At 44.9% G+C, this 19,415-nt stretch overlaps 1 protein-coding gene across 2 annotated transcripts in view; it reads left to right on the forward strand.

The window, feature by feature from the left end:
• The first annotated feature begins 29 nt into the window (after positions 1 to 29).
• Positions 30 to 19,415, forward strand: part of STRA6 (stimulated by retinoic acid 6) — a 73,457-nt gene continuing 54,071 nt past the window's right edge. For both annotated transcript variants that reach the window (XM_015428227.1, XM_015428228.1), the window contains exon 1: positions 30 to 136. In XM_015428227.1, the coding sequence (XP_015283713.1) occupies positions 108 to 136 (29 nt within the window). In that variant the 5' untranslated portion in view covers positions 30 to 107. The remainder of the gene's footprint in view (positions 137 to 19,415) is intronic.

Here is a 19,415-nt window from a genome sequence, read left to right on the forward strand (position 1 = left end):
AGAGATGCTGGCGGCGTCGAAGCAGGGAAACCAGCCGCGCCCAGCCTGTCGGCGGGACACACTCCGCGCGCGGAACCCCCTCTTGCGCCTGGCGCTGCCCGCCAGCCATGGAGGACGCCGCCGACATGGATACGGGGTGAGTGGGTGGCGCCTCCGCTTGGGGCCGTCGGCGCAGTGGGCGGGCAGAGCCTGCAGTTTGGGGACTGAGATTGGAGCGGGTGAGAGCGCGCGGCCGCTTCTTTGGGGCGCTGCCCTCCTGGGTTCAGGAAGCGCGGGGGGGAGAAAGACCAGTACCAAATCTCTCCCCTTCCACGCAAAGTTAGTTGCTGCTCTCAGTTGCTGGGTCGCGTGGATCCCAGCGCTTCTCAGTTTAGGGACAGACTCACGCGTGATAAGCCAGCCCTGTGATGAACCTCTCATTTTAGTTTTTTTTTTAAAAAAAAAATATTGTACGGATATGGGTGGAGGCTGCCAACGTGATCCGAGCTACTAGGGAAGAGAGACGCTTTATCCTTTTTTCCCCTGCAAGCCATCTCTTCTTCCAGATCGTCCGTCCCAAAACTATTTTGTGGAGGAACGGAGACCGGCGGTGCAATTCGAAGCAGAGTAACGCTTCCGCACTGTCGTTTTTGTCACTCGTTTGTCCCTATTGCTTTGGGTCCGTCCGTCCCCCTTTCCCACATGTGTTTTGCTCTCTCTGGGTCTACTAGAGAGAGCAAAACCCATGGGGTGGGGGAACCCTCAAGCAATAGGGACAGATGAATGACAAAAATGTTTAGGATTGCACTGTCCACATATACGAACAAAGTCTGAGTCAAGTGGCACCTTTGAAACCAACAGAGTTCTATTCAAAGTGTAAGCTTTCCTGTGCAAAACACGCTTCTTCAGACAAAACTGGAATAAAATCTCAAAAGCCGCCTGAATCTGTCCATGTATACGTTCGTTCGAATGCATTGTGTGTGGGAATCGGGACGAAATTGTGCTTGTCTCAGTTCCTAACTTTCCTGCATTAGGGTGAACATCTGCATACAGCCTTCAAGTGTAGGATGTGGTTTTCACCCCTGCCAGTCTTTTAGGTAAAAATAGAATTATACTTCTGATTATGCTATGCCGTTCTTTGCTCAGTCTCAAACAGACTGGGAGGCACCACAATCCTGTAGTTTCAGTTCTTGTAGTAGCAGCAGCAGCTTCCTTTCTATCTCTGACAAAGCACCAGGGGGACATCTTTTGTCCAACGTTGCCAGCTCTGTTGAATTCTTTTGTGTGCAACTTGCCTCTGCTTCCTTGTGTTTTCTAAGTACACTAGAGAACCTGACTGACCTCTAGTAGTTCATGCAGTAGCGCTGACCTTGAAAATCAAAGGTTGAGGATTCCCCTAAGCATGTTAAGCAGGAGGTTTAGCATTCTGTGCTAGTCCCAAAAACTAGCGCTCTTAAGCCACTTCAGTTGATGAATCCTCAGTTTATTTTCTTTTCCTGCACAACTGTGGTTTCAGTGAATGTTTGTCAGATGCAATTCTTTTCGCACAACACCAATTATTTCCTCTTCGAATCCTGAAAGTTGCACCTAAAAGGCATCCCTTACAAGTAGGGATGCCAGCTTCCAGGTGGGACCTGGGGACCCCCCAGAATTACAGCTCATCTCCAGACTACAGAGATCAGTTCTCCTGGAGAAAATGGATGCTTCGGAGGGTGGTGGATGCTATGGCATTGTGCCCCACTGAGGTCCCTGGCCTCCCCGGGCTCCATCCCCCCAAATCTCCAGGAGTTTCCCAACCTGGAGTCTCCACCCCACTGCTGGTGGCCAGGAGGGACCTGGCAACCCTGCTCATGAGCCCGAATTCAGAGTTAGCAAACACTGCATGGTGAGTATTAACACAAATTTTGGAATGTTTATTCCATAAAGGCTGCAATTTTAGAAATACTTTCCCTGGGCGTGATATCCATTGATTAATACGGAACTTCCTTTGTGCAGAACTGCTTAGGCTTGCTTTCAAAAACACCTAAATCAGATGACTTTTTAAAATTTCATTTTCTCAAATTCACTTAAAAATAAAAATTCACAATTTCCTCTCCAAGACTGATGCAGCCCACTGTCACCAATACTCTAGCCCAGCAGTGCTCATGCTGCGGCTCACAGCCACATTTGCAAGCTGTCAAGTTGCAGCTGACTTTTCGGGACCTTGCAGGGTTTTCAAGATAAGATGTTCAGAGGTGACTTGCCATTGCCTGCCTCTGCATAGTGACCCTGGACTTCCTTGGTGGTCTCCTTTGCATGGTGGACCCTGCTTAGCTTCCAAGTCAGGGCCATTTGCAATTACCATCAACAAGAAGAACCACATTTCCTTCCATCCTTGGCTTGAGCCTTTTCCTTAAGGAGTCTCACAATTTTTCCTCTGCCAGTAGCTGTTTTGTGGTAGGAACTATTGGGTTAAATGTCATAAAAAATCAATTGCCTTGGAAGCACAAAAACTTTACACAGTGTCCCTAATCCTCCACATTTCCCAGTTATGGAAAAATGCTGTTCAGTCAAATTACAAAGATGATCTGACTCCAGTGATAACAAGAGAAAGAATTTTTTGTTTACAAAAATACAAGCACATCTTGCATGACATATTCATGTTGGTACATGTAACATATTGTGAACAGATTGACTTCAAAAAATGTAACTTGCTACAGCTCCAAGCCCAGGTAAGAGAGAGAAGAATAGGGTGGTGGCCCAAGTGGTTAAGATGCTGAACTGCAGTCTGGGAGGTCAGTAGTTCAGCAGTTTTGAGACCCGAGTGCCGCATGACAGAGTGAGTTCCTATCTCTGGTCCCAGCTCCTGCCAACCTAGCAGTTCGAAAGCAAAAAATTGCAAGTAGATAAATAGGTACCACTTCGGTGGGAAGGTAACAGCGTTCTGTGCGCCTCGGCATCTAGTCATGCTGGCCACATGACCACGGAGATGTCTTCAGACAGCTCTGGCTCTTCGGCTTGGAAACAGAGATGAGCACTGTGATCCTAGAGTCAGATTTGATTGGCTTTCGAGCAAGGGAAACCTTCACCTTTACCTTATAAGATAAAAACAGAAGGCAAGCAAAGGCTAAAGAGGCACAGCATCTAACCCATGAGAGGGTGGGGCCAGCTGCCAAGTGCACCCGAGTGACAGAATTCTCTTCACCCTTTCCCTCCCAGACGGTCTTGCATACAGTTACAATATCTGGCGGGAAACACCTGCCAACCACAAGTTCCCCTGAGCAAGGGTGTTACCCACTTTCCTGAACCCATAAGGTTGACACCACATTGGGGGATGGTGCTCTGAAGAGCCACAAGTGGAACATCAAAGAACCACATGCGGCTTCCAAGCCATTTAGCAAATATCACTGGTTTAGCCAAGCAGTTATCTTGACAAACCTCTAAACCGAGATTTGATTAAATTAGCAATCTAATGGCCCAAGCAGTGTTTGGGGTATGATGCAAAAAGGAAGGTTCTCAGTCACGCAGAGAGAAGTTTATGCTTGAACAGTTATGGGCTCACGGGTTCTGCAGATATCCTCTGAACGCATTGAATTTAGGAGTCGTGATCCCATGTGAGATCCCTGTATGGTGTAATGGTCAGGCTAGGACTGGGGTGACCAGGGTTCAGATACCCTTCTGCCATGATGCTTACTAGTTGATCTTGAGCCAGTTGTTAACTCTCAGTCTAACCTACCTCACAGGGTTGCAGTGAGGCTAAAATAGAGGAGTGGGGGAGAATTCTTAGAAGAAAGATGGGATGAAAATTAATTTTAAAAAATCTGGCTACTTTTCTCTTATATATTCAAAGCAACATAAGTAGAAGGCTTCACAGAGCACTTTTCAGATGTTCTTAGAGGGTAGAATGAATGTGGGGATGGCTGGACATGTGGGATCTCATCAGTAAGTTCCATTCCTGACCTGTGTTCATAGTAATGTAATTAACTTGTGGAATTCACTGCCATAGGAAGTGGTGGTGCCTAGAAGTATAGATAGCTTCAAGAGGGGATTGAATGGAGCCAAGGACCATCAGTGGCTATTAGCCACAAGGTATAGATGGAACAGGGCCATGGTGGCTCAGAGGTTAAGATGCTGAGCGGCAAACCGGAAGGTTGGTAGTTTGGCAGTTCGAGACCCAAGTGCCGCATGATGGAGTGAGCTCCCGACTCTGGCCCCAGCTCCTGCCAACCTAGCAGTTTGAAAGCAAAGAATTGCAAGTAGATAAATAGGTACCGCTTTGGTGGGAAGGAAACAGCGTTCCGTGCACCTTGGCCTTTAGTCATGTCGGCCACATAACCACGGAAAAAGTCTTCGGACAGCGCTGGCTTGGAAACGATGAGCACCACCCCCTAGAGTCGGATTCAACTGGCTTTTGAGCAAGGGAAACCTTTACCTTTACTATAGATGGAACACTATGTCTAGGGCAGTGATGATCTGTATTCTTGGTGCTTGGGGGGCAACAGTGGAAAGGCTTTTGGAGTTTTGACCCCACTGGTGGATCTGCTGATGGCTCCTAGGTTTTGGCCACTGTGTGACACAGAGTGTTGGATTGGATGGGCCATTGGCCTGATCCAACGTGGCTTGTCTTAATATATGTAGGTAGGCCACAGATATATACATATATGGCTTTAGGCCACAGATATATGCATATATGGCTTTCATCATGTGATCGAGAACTCATGGTTCCTGATCACACAGAAAGAGCCCTGAATACACACAAATATGTATGTAAGTTTTATTATATATCTTCCAGTGAACATATATAGGTCAGGGTGAGGCTTGCTATTGTAATCCTCCTCCGCCCCTGCTTTGACTGTTTGTTTTGCCTATATAGAATATCTGAAAATGGCTAGAGAGAGTCTGATAAGCCACTTGCTTTCTGTGTCCAGAGAAATCCTTTCATTGTGTGCTGTGGAGCTCAGCTGATTAATTCTGGAAGAAGGCTTGTTTATGTAGTAATGAAATCTTTTGACCAAATTAATGCATCTGATTGAATAAGCCTCGGCAAATGCATCTTCCCAAGCTATTCTGCTAATTTTCATTCCAAGTATCTGCTTGGGTCTACGATGTGACTGATCAAAAAAGATCTAATCAGTTGGCTGATCAAATATTGTCTAAGTAGTTTAAAAATATTAATTAATTTATTTGTTTTATAAAGAGGCTTATGACGTTTCTCCTTTTCTCTGTTTTATCCTCATGATAACCTTGTAAGGTAGGATAGGTTGAAAGTGTGTGACTGGCCCAAGGTTACTCAGCAAGCTTCTGTGGCACAGTGGTGGGATTTGAACCTGGGTCTCCTGGGTCTTAGTCCGTTATGCTAACCACCATGACGTTGTGCTGGCTTCATTAGAAAAACAACCCCCTCTCCCAAAAGATACTGTAGTAATCAGCAGGGTTGATATTTAAGGTAATTACAAAACCAAATGAGTTAGCCATGACTGTGGAACAATAGAATTAACAAAAAACTGTAATGGATTATTATAGGTTTTTAGCATGTTAGATAATGTTTCTTTAAATGTGAACAATTCACGAAGCAAGTTCCCCCTACTTGGCTTTTATCCTTGAATGCCAGGGCCAACATACAGTTACAAAATAAATCACAATGTGAAACGAAATAAAGCAAACAAATGGGAATATATATATATGTGTGTCAGTTTTTAAATGCAGTAGTGCTAAGTGAGCAGCACGCCAGTTCTTCCTATTTTGGACGCGTCTGTGTATGTTAGATAACAGAAGACGTAGAGGAAAAAGTTTTCACTTTTTGAGCTTCTGACAACTTTGTACTTTTGACTGGAGGGAAAACAAATCAGGACAGATCCTCCCCCCCCAATTGAATTGTACAGATTCTGTAAAGAACAATAGGGATTTCCCCATTAGCAGCAGCGGGATTCTCCCTCCCACGGAGTTTTCCAGGTGGTGTCGCTTGCTGTGACATGTTGGGGCTGGCTCTGGGCCTATGCCATTACATGGTGGAGCTTCTGAATGGGAACTCAGATTGGCAAGGAGGAGGAGGGTGGCTGGATGCACCCTGACAGCTAAGAGGCACCAGCCAAGAGGAGAGTCAAAAAGAGGGTAAATGGGGAGAATTGAAACTCTTCCTCAGACTTGCTCTGCCTGCACTGGGGCTGACTTGCCTAGGGATGTGGAACTCTGGGGGGCGCTCCAACGATAGAGGGGACCCCCAGCACATCACTTCCTCACAGCCCACTAATTTCAATGGATTCGCAGGGGAATATTCGTGAGGGATTTGAACTCTTTGATGTTTGTGGAAATATTTTGAGAAAGCACCAAAACAGCCAGTTCGCTAGAACCTAGGGGCACACGAATTCCCCATAAGGATTCATCCAGCATATTTGGGATGGTCTCCATAGAGACTTTGTGAGTTCAAACAACAAACCAAGAACAATGCTGTTTGTTTTGGGCCAGTTTTAATATATTTTGCAGCCCTGGATTCCAAAGGAGCTCAGAGTGGATTCTGAATTGGCAGTTTGTCATGGGAACAAAAACGATCCTGGCTTCCGGTTGCTTGTAGTTCATACAGGAAGTCCAAATATTGAACAAGAGTCGAAGATCGGACTATAGATGTAGGACTGGAAAATAAAGGAAGCTGTGCTAGCAGGAAGAAGCAGTTCTCCAGGGGAACTTGATATTGTTTGCCTGCTGATTAGTTGTAATAGTGGGAGATCTCCAGGTGCCACTTTGAGATTGGCAACCCTAATTATCTAATGGCACTAGAGATGTAAAATTTATGGAAATTTTGAAGTCTGGGGGGGGGGGGCACACACTTTCTTTCCCTGGGTTGATTTTCCAGGAAGAGAAACCAGATATTTTTGGGGAAATATATGCAATACTTGGCATGTGTATGGAGCTTAATAGCGTATTCTAGAAGCAAAATTACAAATAAACCCAATATGAGAAAGAGAGAGCTACAAACCACTTTGCCGTCTTCCTGCTTAACAAGTGTGGAGAAATGCCTTGTCTCCTGGGAGGATGGCAATGTGCAAGGTTTCACTGTGCGTTTTAACGATTTTTTCCCCTCTGAGCTAAGAACAAGCAGGAGGGGACAGGAAATTAGCCCATGGCCTTCCAGAGGCATCTCTTAAGATATGCTACTGGATCTAGCAGGAGAGACAATGGGATGGGCCACGTCCCACACCCCTTCCACAAGCAGGGAATAGAGGTGGAGGTGTTAATTGGTAGGCAGGTTACGGGAAGAGACTTCCTGGAGACAACAGGAAAAGATGCCTTGACCTGGGCTGACCGGGGTCTGGGGGAGGGAAAACAGGTGGTAAAATCTTTTGGGCAACAGGAAATAGGTCTTTTTTGTTGGGATGATCAGGCGATGAGAGGACACAGGACTCTTAACTCCTGAGGCAGCCATATTGACCATGTGCTTGCCAGGGAGACTGGAAATAAGCCTCAAGGTAATGGGAAACTCTGTAGGGAACTAGAACAGCTAAGCTAGAGAGTCTGACCTATATAGCTGATCCATCAGCTAGGGCACGTATCGAGAAGGGGCACAGGATTTGCGTTTTCTTGAATTTCTTTTGTTTTCCTTGTTCAAATCTGGTGCTGTGCTAAAAGTATGCTTGTAAAAATTTTCATTTTAATAAATATTTTAAGCTTTTGATGTTGGGAGCGGTTCTCAAAATTTTTCATTTTAATAAATATTTTAAGCTTTTGATGTTGGGAGCGGTTCTCTGTACCACATAGACCTCCACCGTTTCGAACACAGTATTTTAAAAGGGGCTCCAGGCGAGTTGACAAGAGGCTATCCCCATGGTAGCCAGACATTGGGCATGCGGAGGACACGGAGGCAAGGTCTCAGAACTGAGAAGGGGGGCTGGGGCGTCCTGATCCTCCCAGTGGGAAATCTCTAAATTGAACAGGTGGAAGTAGCAGCTACTCAAGAGTAGAAGAAAAGCCCCTCCAGGGATTTGGGGATCCTCTAGGTGGGCAGGGTGGAAACGGGGCCTGCAGGCTAGAGCAGGCGCATTCTGCCATAGCGAGTATACCTTCACTTTCGTTGTCTGAGGTAAAGAGGAAAAAAATAAGAGTTGAAACTGGGAAGCATAACAAAGGAAGTAGCATGTATCCCATTGCTCCAAAGTTTGAAACCTTTCTCTTGCCTAAGAGCTGCCTTCAACAGACAGAAGAGCTGCTTGAGTTGGAGGAAGGCTTCTTACGCTGGAGGAAGGTTCCAACTTTGCTGAGCGGCACGTGGCTATGGATTATTTATGGAAAGGCACGTGGCCATGGATTATTCAGGGAGAGCCAGTTTCATACATCTTATAATCTCGACTAGCAGCATGTTGGAATATCATTACACTTTATAAGGGGAGGGGCTATGGCTCAGTGGAAGAGCATCTGCTTGATATGCTGAAGGTTCCAGGTTCAATTTCCAGCATTTCCAGCTAAAAGGATCAGTTGTCATGTGATGTGAAAAGCCTCAGACTTTGGAGAGCTTCTGCCATTCTGAGTAGACAATAGCGACTTTGATGGACCAATGGTCTAGTTTGGTGTAAAGGTAAAGGTTCCCTTGCTCGAAAGCCAGTCGAGTCCGACTCTAGGGTTGCGGTGCTCATCTCCGTTTCAAAGCCGAAGAGCCAGCGCTGTCCGAAGACGTTTCCGTGCTCATGTGGCCGGCATGACTAAACACCGAGGTGCACAGAATGCTGCTGCCTTCCCACCGAAGTGGTACCTATTTATCTACTTGCAATTTCTGGCTTTCAAACTGCTAGGTTGGCAGGAGGTGGAACTAGAGACGGGAGCTCACTCCGTCATGTGGCACACTCGGGTCTCTAACTGCTGAACTACTGACCTTCCACAGCCTGCAGTTCGGCGTCTTAACCACTTGAGCCACCGCAGCTCCGGTTTGGTGTAAGGCAGCTTCATATCTTCATATACCACTGAAAACAACGAACTATGCATTTGTCTGTCATCATACATGTCATAACCTGCTAACTGTAAGCAAAACTAGTCATATTTAAACAACAGCTATATCCTTGAAAATGTTGTCTAAGCCTGCAACCAGTGCGCTCCCTCTAAGCTGTGTTGTGAGCAAAAATTCTACTTTGCGAGCTACTGGCATTAAAGTTGTGAGCGAGCGATTTGGCTGCTGCATCAATTAGTTTGCTCTGGAGCCATCCTTCCTGAGCTAAGACAAAAATGTGTGAGCCAGAGGCTAAAAAACTGAGTTAGCTCACACTAACTCAGCTTGGAGGGAACGGTGCCTGCAACATACACAGGACGTACCGCACTCTAATGCTACACATAAAAATCTCCATACCATGCATTTTGATTGGGCAAAACTTTGTCTTAAAAAAGCATTTCACATATTCCCGAAAGAGAAAAAAATATTGCATAGGAGTCATCCCCACCCCATGCTCTCCCATATTGCCAATTTGTCCATGAAAATTTTTATTTTAAAGAAGCCTTTGGAAATAAACTTTTACTGTCCACCCTGAAATCCTCTGTCTGTTTTGTTACCCTGGATCTTCACATCTCTAACTGCATCACTGGGAGGAAGTCCTTAATTCTGCAGTCAATGAGGCACTTCTAAGGGTTCTGTTGTAACCTCTCACAACATTCTCACTGATGTGCCAGAACACAGCTAATTCAGCCCATCTTACAGGAGTGTGGGTTCTGTCTCTTTTAAGAGAGCAGACATTTCTCTCTAGCCTTGGACCTCTGCCAGGTGCTTTGAGCTGTCACCAGCCCATTGCTGGGAAAGCCTGGTGCCTGGCAGTCTATAACCCCCCCCCCCAATTGCGAATCCCCCGTTGGTGGTTTAATGTTTCTTTTCTCACATAGGCTATGGCTTGCCCACTTCTGCCAGAGGTTCTTGCTCCGGTGCTATCTGCCATTCTGCTAGGGTCACCAGCACAAGGCTGACCACTGGTGGAAGACTCACCCCTAGGGAGTCCCTTGCTGGCAACATAATGATGTCATTGGCAACACACTGGCATCATTCCCAGCATGACTGGAAGTGACATCAGAGTGTCAGGATGGCAGCAACGGCTCCGCCCCATTTCTCCCCAATTTTTCCTGCTGCCCAGCTGAGCAGCAGTGGGAATGGCCCACGGGGAGGATCTCCCTATCCCAATGGGAGCGTGGCAATCCTAGATCCTGCTCTTGAGGACATATCTGCCTTTTTGGTGCTTAGACCAGGGGTCCCCAAGAGTTGGTGTAGTGGTTAAGTGTGCGGACTCTAATCTGGGAGAACCGGGTTTGATTCCCCACTCCTTCGAGCTGCGGGATAACCTTGGGCAAGCCATATCTCTGATAAGAGCTGTCCTTGAAAAAGAGCAGTTTTTGTCAAGAGCTCTCTCAGCCCCACCTACCTCACAGGGTGTCTATTGTGGGGAGGGGAAGGGAAAGGAGTTGGTAAGCCGCTCTGAGACTCCAAGTGAAGGGCGGGGTATAGATCCAATCTCCTCCTCGATTCGGCATGCACTTTTGGAATTCTGACACAGCATGGTGGGCACAGCCACAAAATGGATGCCACCAGAGGCGGGGCCAGCCACAAAACGATTGCTGCAGCTTAACATCAGTCACACAGTGGAGATCTTCATGCTGTGATGGCAGCTGCTGCCAAAGCAACATTTTTTAAAGTCTGCACAGCCAATCAGATCTTTAGTAGACAATTCCATCCACTGCAAAACACCATACCCATAACATCTTCCCAGTATCCCAAAACAGCATCTTGCTCTGAGCTCTTCTCATTGGTCATGAGACTGGTCTTGCTATTCGTCAGAGTTGCAGATGTTTGTCAGGTGGGTGTTTGTTAGTCTTCATGCTTGGTCAGCAGTCCATTCCGGGGCTTTCCAATGATGGGTTTCAGGCTGGGGTTCAAGGAAGAGTACTCTTCAATAACATGATTGCGTGTGCTAACGGCCAGTGGGTCTTTCCCCCCTTTATGTGTAAAACCCAGTCCTGTGCAGTCTGGTTCTCATGGCATCTCAGCAGCTGTTTATCTTAGCTTAGTTGGCAAAGTTCATATTCCAACTGGCACACCAGTTTCTGGGCTCCTTGGGCTGAATCCTTGAAATAGTCACACGAAATGAATTCAGAAATCCAGCAATCTGTGCTTCCCTTCACCCCATAATATCATGTAGAGTCAAACGCAATTGACCAGATCTGCCATGACCAAATTAATACCTGTTACACATCAAATGCACATTTGGCTGCATGCATCTTGCTGCCCCAGCCCTGCTTAGAAAGGGTTTAAGATTATGACTAAGTGCTATGCTTGTATGTCTTGAAACTGTACTGGCAGATGTTGAAATACATCACTGGTGAGCCCTGCCAGTGTTGGGGTCTTAGAATGGGGCTGCTGGTCTTCTAAGCTTGTGTTCTGGTTTTTGGACATGCAAGAGTTGAGTCTGTGCTTGATCGCTGTCTGCTTTCTCCATTCTCCTTCCGACTTCTCACAAATATGGCACTTACATAGCCAGTTTGGTGTAGTGGTTAGGAGCGCATACTCTAATTTGGGAGAACCCGGTTTGATTCCCCACTCCTCCACATGAAGCTGCAGGTGTGGCCTTGGGTCAGTCATAAGTTCTTTGAGAGCTCTTCTCTCAAGGGCAGTTCTCTCAGAACTCTCTCAGCCCCACCTACCTCACAGGGTGTTTGTTGTGGGGAGGGGAAGGAGATTGTAAACTGCTGAGACCTCTTGGGTAGTGAAGGGCAGGGTATAAATCCAATATCATCTCCTCCTCCTCCCCCCTTCCCTTTTCTCCTTCTTCTTCCTCCATTGAGGTGGCTGATGGTATTAAACATCCTTCTAGTGCTATTTGGGGACAGATTCGTTATTCATTTGTCTCCTGAGCTCTCTTTGTCTAGTCTTTTTGTTTTTTTATTAAACGCTTTGCATATACATAACAGCATAAAAGCTAACTAGAAAATAGGAATGAGTGGTCAACAAAATCTATTTGCATATATGTTACAATAAGAGCTAAATGAGGAAAAGGAGAATGGACAATAGGAAAAAAAGGATTGCCAGATCGTGTCCAGTTGAAACAGATCTTTTCTTTAAAGGAGTCAATCTAATTGCCAAAAAGGTTTCTTTACACTTCCTAACCCATTCTTCATAACCAATCTTTGATCGTAATAAACTTGTTGTAACCCATTCTTCTTTACTGGGGCTAGTATTTCCCCCCCGGTGTCTTACATAAATGACTCTATCTGCTATTACATGAAAAAAAATGGTATTTCACAATTTTTGCGGGAAACACATCTTCTTTACTGGGGCTAGTATTTCCCCCCGGTGTCTTACATAAATTATTCTATCTGCTATTACATGAAAATAATCGTATTTCACAATTTTTGCGGGAAACACTTATAGTTTAGCAAGGTATCCCCTGTGGAATAAGGAAACCCTAAACCTAATCCATTTTTCATACATTTGACCACCGATGACCAATAATTTTTTTGCCCATGTACAAGACAACCATATGTGTATATCCTACAAAACCAAAGTACATCTTGTGGATTTTAATGGATTTTTGCCCATTTATGTGGTGACAAGTGCTGTTGGTAAAGCATTTTCAGTAAGTTTTCTCTAAATAAAAAATAGGAATGGAGAGAGACCATACTTGAATATAAGTTTCCATGCTTCTAGAGATATTGCGTGATCCAGGTCATCTACCCATTTAAGCTGGAGAAATAAAAAAAACTTTTTAACATTTAGACCAAGAGGCGTTCATGAGCATGGGGAAGACAGGGTTAAACTCACCCAACAAGTGATCTGGTTGCCAGAAGAGTAGCCTGCTTTGTAGGCAGCATCCGATATTAAGCAAAGAGCCAAGGTGGAGCAAGATGCAAATTGAGCAAGATCTGAGACCAGCTCTGCAGTACCTGGGACAGTTCTCAAGCAGCTGACAGGGTGCCACAGTCCCAGACTCTACCAGGTTTTTAATCCCCTTCTGTACCCCCAGAGTCTAGCCCCTGTGCTGAGGAATGAAGATCCTTAAAGCAATGAGCTCCTTCCTTGGGATCTTCCATTCTGTTTACCTCAATTCTGGATGAGTTTGGTGCACACAAAGCTGCCTTAGATTGAATGAGACCCTCGGTCCATCAAGGTCAGTGTTGTGTACTCAGTTGGGCAGTGTTCTCCAGGATCATAAGCAGAGGTCTTTCACATCATCTACTGCCTGGTCCTTTTAACTGGAGATGCCGGGGATTGAACCCGCGACCTTCTGCATGCCAAGAGGTGCTCTCCCACTGAGCCACATCCCCTTGAAGTGTTTCACACATCCCAGTTTGGTGTAGTGGTTAAGAGCGGCAGACTCTAATCTGGAGAACTGGGTTTGACTCCCCTCTCCTCCATATGGAGCCAGCTGGGTGACCTTGGGTAAGTCACAGTTCTCTCAGAGCTGTTCTCTCAAGAGCAGTTCTCTCAGAGCTCTCTCAGCCCCGCCTACCTCACAGGGTGTCTGTTGTGGGGAGAGGAAGGGAAGGCGATTGTAAGCCGCTCTGAGACTCCCAAGTGAAGGGTGGAGTATAAATCCGATTCTTCCTCTTGAAAGAAGAGCAAGGCGATTAGAAGTTCTAATGGCATGGTGGTATGTGTGTCTCTGTGTGGGTTGTTTCTGGTTCAGTGATCTTCCAAGTCAGGGCTCCAGCCCAAAGTGTTGTGGCCTATTGGAGGTTCAAATTGCTGGTTGTGTCAGGCCTCATACCTGCAGTCTGTGTCACCTGACACATAAGATTTCTAGTTCCTCCCCTCTGAGTCAGTGTCCTGGTTCCTGCTAGCTGGTCATGCTGTTCTAGGCTAATAGTTCCTGAAGTGTGTGAGCACACATGAAGCTGCCTTATACTGAATCAGACCGTCACTCCATCAAGGTCATTATTGTCTGCTCAGACTAGCAGCGGCTCTCCTAAATTCTCAGGTGGAAGTCTTTCACATCACCCACTGGCTGGTTCTTTTAACTGGAGGTGCCGGAGACAGAACCTGTGACTTTCTTCACACCGAGCAGAGGCTCTTCCACTGAGGCAGAGTCACTCCCCAAGGGGTGCCAGGGTGCTCTAGTGTGCTGTAAGAAAGAAATACATTAAATAATTAAAGGTATATCTTAGAATATGAGGAAATCATCTTGAAAATGGGTGGGACTAACCCCCCGCTCGTTCATTTCCCCCCAGATCAGATTAGGTAAATACATCGATGAGGAAATATGATGGGCTGAGAATGAAACCATCCTTTGAATTATTGATCACTCCTCCAAATATCTAGGGGCTATCTTGCTAAGATATATTTATTATTAATCAGTATGGATAATATCTCCTTAAGTTATATTTTAAAAATGAGTCAGAGATTAATATTGGCATGAAAGAATGGAGTTGGATCTGGGAAAGCGTTAGTCCTAGATTGATTTCGACTGGTCTTAAATAATTTTTTTGAATATAAAATAATGTTTGAGTGGTATCTGACTTCCCACATACTAGGATTCATATATAATTCACTGCAAGATAAATGTTGGCAGTATGGGTCATAATTTGCTGATACATTTAATATCTTTTGACCATGCTGTAAGATATACAGGTGTTTTGGAGAACTGGGGTCAAGTTTGTCAACAAAATGCTAGATTATCAACATACGCCCTGAAGCTAAGATAATACTGCTGATTTACTTGAAAGGCTATATGGACCCTGTATATCTGGAACTAGTTTTAAGTTTGTTCACCACCAGCAAAATGATTATAGCAGCAAAATGGAATAAAGGGCAGAACCCCCCCCCCTTTTTAAAATAAATTTTATTTTTTTGCAACAAATTAACAAGTAAAATAAACCAGAACATTAACATTGCAACTTTAACAATAACAATACATTTAACAGTGATATTTTTAAAATTGAAAATTATGCAAGCAATTTTGTATTACAATCAATTTCAATTTGAAAACAAGCTAAATAACATTATTTATTATTATAATATCCACTCTTTCTGAATAAAAGAATAATATTGAGATTTCTGACTGAATTTGATCTGCTCAAGAATATTTTCTAATTTTTCTAATATTGGATGCCATCTGCCAAAAAAGCCTGGGATCTCAACATATCTTCAGCACTGGCAAGTCTTTCAGAAACCTTATCCATTATTAAGTGACTAGCAGTAAAGCCCGTTGTGAAAGCAATACAACGAGATCTAGAAAGGGGCTCTGGGGCAGTGCTCTGGCTTTGGGCAAACAGTGTCAATTTGCTGTGGTGACCTCAGCAGGGTATAATGACAGAGTCCACTGTTTTCTCCAGAGGAACTGATCTCTGCTACCTGAAGAGCAGTTGTAATTGTGAGTGATCTGTAGCCCTCACCTGGAGATTGGCAGCAATGGTTCCCTATGTGGGACTGACTGGCTCTAAATGACTGTGCTATGGAGCAGATGGTCACGGAACCTACCAGGGGAGAGGCGATCCTTGATTTGGTCCTAAGTAACACTCAAGACCTGGTGAGAGATGTAAAAGTGATTGCACCGCTTGGAAACAGTGATCATAATGTTGTTGAGTTCATCATTTGTACAAATAGAGAATTGGCCAAAAAGACTCACACAACCATTTTTAACTTTAAAAGGGGTAATTTCTCTGATATGAGGGGACACGTGGGGAGGAAACTGAAAGGAAAAGTAGAAAGGGTCAAAACAATTGGGGAAGCTTGGGATCTATTTAAAACTACGATCCTAGAAGCTCAAAAAATATATATTCCGCAGGTTAGGAAAGGCACAAACAGGTATAGGAAAAAGCCTGCATGGTTAACAAACAGAGTAATGGAGGCTGTAAAAAGTAAAAAGAATTCCTTTAAGCAGTGGAAAGCTAGTCACAGTGAGGCTGATAAAACGGAACACAGGTTATGGCAAATAAAATGCAAGTCTGAGGTCAGGCAGGCAAAAAGGGAATATGAGGAGCATATAGCAAAAAACGTAAAAACCAACAATAAAACTTTCTTCAAATACATTAGAAACAGGAAACCAGCCAGGGAGGCAGTGGGGCCCTTGGACGACCAAGGGGTAAAAGGAGTATTGAAGGATGATAGGGAAATGGCTGAGAAGCTAAATGCATTTTTTGCCTCCGTCTTCACTGTGGAAGATGAGAAGTGCTTGCCCACTCCAGAACCACTGATTTCAGGAGGGGTGTTGAGAGACCTGAGTCAGATTGAGGTGACGAGAGAGGAGGTCCTAAAACTGATAGACAACTTAAAAACTGATAAATCACCAGGCCCAGATGGCATACATCCGAGAGTTCTGAAAGAACTCAAATGTGAACTTGTAGATCTCCTGACAAAGATATGTAATCTTTCCTTAAAATCTGCCTCCATTCCTGAGGATTGGAAGGTAGCTAATGTCACTCCCATCTTTAAAAAGGGTTCCAGAGGAGATCCGGGAAATTACAGGCCAGTCAGTCTGACGTCGATACCGGGTAAATTGGTGGAAACCATTATTAAGGAAAGAATTAGTAGGCACATAGATGAACAAAACCTATTGAGGCAGACTCAGCATGGGTTCTGTACATAAGAACATAAGAGACGCCAATGTTGGATCAGGCCAAAGGCCCATCCAGTCCAACACTCTGTGTCACACAGTGGCCAGAAATACCAGTGCCATCAGGAGGTCCAGCAGTGGGGCCAGGACATTAGAAGCCCTCCCACTGTTGACCCCCCCCCCAAGCACCAAGAAGACAGAGCATCACTTGCCCCAGAGCCCCTAGCTATACCTTGTGGCTAATAGCCACTGATGGACCTCTGCTCCATATGCTTATCTAATTCCCTTTTGAAGCCGTCCATGCTTGTAGCACCCACCACTTCCTGTGGCAGTGAATTCCATGTGTTAATCACTCTTTGGGTGAAGAAGTACTTCCTTTTATCCGTTCTAACCTGACCGCTCTGCAGTTTCATGGAGTGCCCACGAGTTCTTGTATTGTGAGAAAGGGAGAAAAGTACCTCTTTCTTTACCTGCTCTTTCCCATGCATAATCTTATAAACCTCGATCATGTCACCCCTCAGTCGTCTTTTCTCCAAGCTAAAGAGCCCTAAGCGCTTTAACCTTTCCTCATAGGGAAAGTGTTCCAACCCTTTTATCTTTTGAGTTGCCCTTTTCTGCACTTTTTCCAAAGCTATAATATCCTTTTTAAGGTGTGGTGCCCAGAACTGCACACAGTATTCCAAATGAGGTCTCACCATTGATTTATATAGGGGCATTATGATATTGGCTGATCTGTTTTCAATACCCTTCCTAATAATCCCCAGCATAGCATTGGCCTTCTTTATTGCAGTCACACACTGTCTCGACATTTTCAGTGAGTTGTCTACTACAACTCCAAGATCTCTCTCTTGATCAGTCTCTGCCAGTTCGACCCCATCAATGTGTATTTATATTTAGGATTTTTGGCTCCAATAATAAGTTGTTATTTTTCCAACTCTGTGCAATAGTGGATTTGGCTGCCGATAGAAGAATAGAAATTAATTCTTTTGTGTAACATGGAATGGATACATCCTTCCAATAATTCAATAACAAAATCTCAGGCTTTTCCGGTATTACATAACCTGTTAATTTTTCTATATGGTCCAAAACCTTTTTCCAAAAAAAGTTAACTTTACTACATCCCCACCAACAATGATAATAAGTACCTATGCTACCACATTCTTGCCAACATGGAGGCGATATCTTCTTATTTATTTTATGAAGTTTTAAAGGTGTGAGGTACCATCTAGTTATCAATTTAAAATTTTGTTGTTGAATGTTTACTGATTTAGAATAGGATACATATGACGACCACACCCCCTCCCAAAATGAGACCCCCCCTTCTTTAAGTGAATGGTTTAATAAAATCTGATGTGGTGCTTTATTGACAAGACTAACAGGTTATCAGAGTACCCAAAAGAGCAATTGTTTTAAAAACAATTTCCTGGAACACATCACTCCCCCAAAGATGCTTCTCAAGCCAAGATGAAAATCTTGAGATTGCACCTTTGAATATCAAAGCATTCTGATTTAACTACACTCAGAATGGGGGGGGAGAGTCCTGCTCTTTGAAAATCATCCTTTGGATCATGCTGGTTTATACTGGTCAGGGGGGGGTCAGTGGTCCAGATTTCCTATAAAGTTAGTTTACAACCTTTGGGTACAAGTTTTCCAAGCACAGCTGACTAATACCTCCAGTGCCAGGGAATCTCTCTCTGCATCTCCAACCTGCTGCTTTGTTACTTATGCTGCTTTGAAGATGTTGTAACCTGCCCGCATTCAAGTGTGCGCCTGCATGTAGGGAGATAGATATTCTTACTTGACTGTACCTGCTTGTTCTTGCTTTATGCTTAAGCCTGAACCCCTTTTAAAAATCTTTTTAGTAAAGCCTGTTGCTTCTATTGGTGTGTTCTACTGCGTGCGTGAGAGTCCAAACCCAGTCTCGGTCAAACTGTCAGAAGGGGATTTGTTCCACAGTCCCAGGTCTGGGGACGGGGGAATCCAATTTTCTTTGCAAGGATGTGGTGGGTTGGAAACTCCCGTTTTTGACAGATGCTGCACCAGTTTCCTGATATGTATTGCTCCCTAGACGTTGCTGTTAATTCCACCCAAGGAAAAAGTACAGGGACCTGTAGCCCACCACAGACTATTAGTAGCTTCAGGATGTGGCATTTAGATTAAGAAAGTGAAATGGTGGCTAAAAGGACTCTCCATGGTCAGATTGTTTCAGAGGGTAACTATTGATCTGCAGTGCTGAGTCCAGTAACACCTTAGAGACTCGGGATGCAGGGGTACAGTGCACATTGTAACTAGCTTGATTAAAGCAGAGGAGAAATGCTAAGGGGCAGAAAATTAGCATCTGTGGAGAGACAGGAATCCTTGTTCTGTGGGAACCCCCCCCCCCCACTCAAAAGCTTGTACACCAAGAATCTGATTGGTCTCCAAGGTGTTACTGGACTCACATCTAGGTGTTCTACATTCAGAAGCTGTCAACTTCTCCGTCACAAGGTGAGAAGGCAGCACCAGGGGATGGCCTCTGCGTCCTGTCTGGTGGCCATCCCCTGGTTGCCTGCTGTGTAAAACAGGATGCAGGACTAGAAGGATCACTGGTCTGATCCAGCGGTGCACCCCTTATTGTAAAAACAGAGCAGAGGAGAGGCTTAAACCTCCTTTCATTAGTGCTACTGCTGTTATCACTGCCCCAGCTGAAATCGCTAGTAAGTCTCAGTACTTTTCAGGCAGGACCCCAGTTGCTGCTGCTCAGTTGCCACCCCGGTGCCTCAGCTTTGAAATACACCTGTTTACGGTGAATAATTTAGGAATGAGTTCCCTTTAAGGGTCAAGTGTTCTCATGGCGTTTTCGGTGGCGTTTTTAGTGCTTTACAATGCGGGGTGGCCCAGTCACAAATTTCCTTGCTTCCTTGCTTCCTTGCTTCCTTGCTTCCTTGCTTCCTTGCTTCCTTGCTTCCTTGC

Source organism: Gekko japonicus, unplaced genomic scaffold, assembly GCF_001447785.1.
Source record: "Gekko japonicus isolate JY-2015 unplaced genomic scaffold, Gekko_japonicus_V1.1 scaffold1907, whole genome shotgun sequence".
Taxonomy (NCBI): Eukaryota; Metazoa; Chordata; class Lepidosauria; order Squamata; family Gekkonidae; genus Gekko; species Gekko japonicus.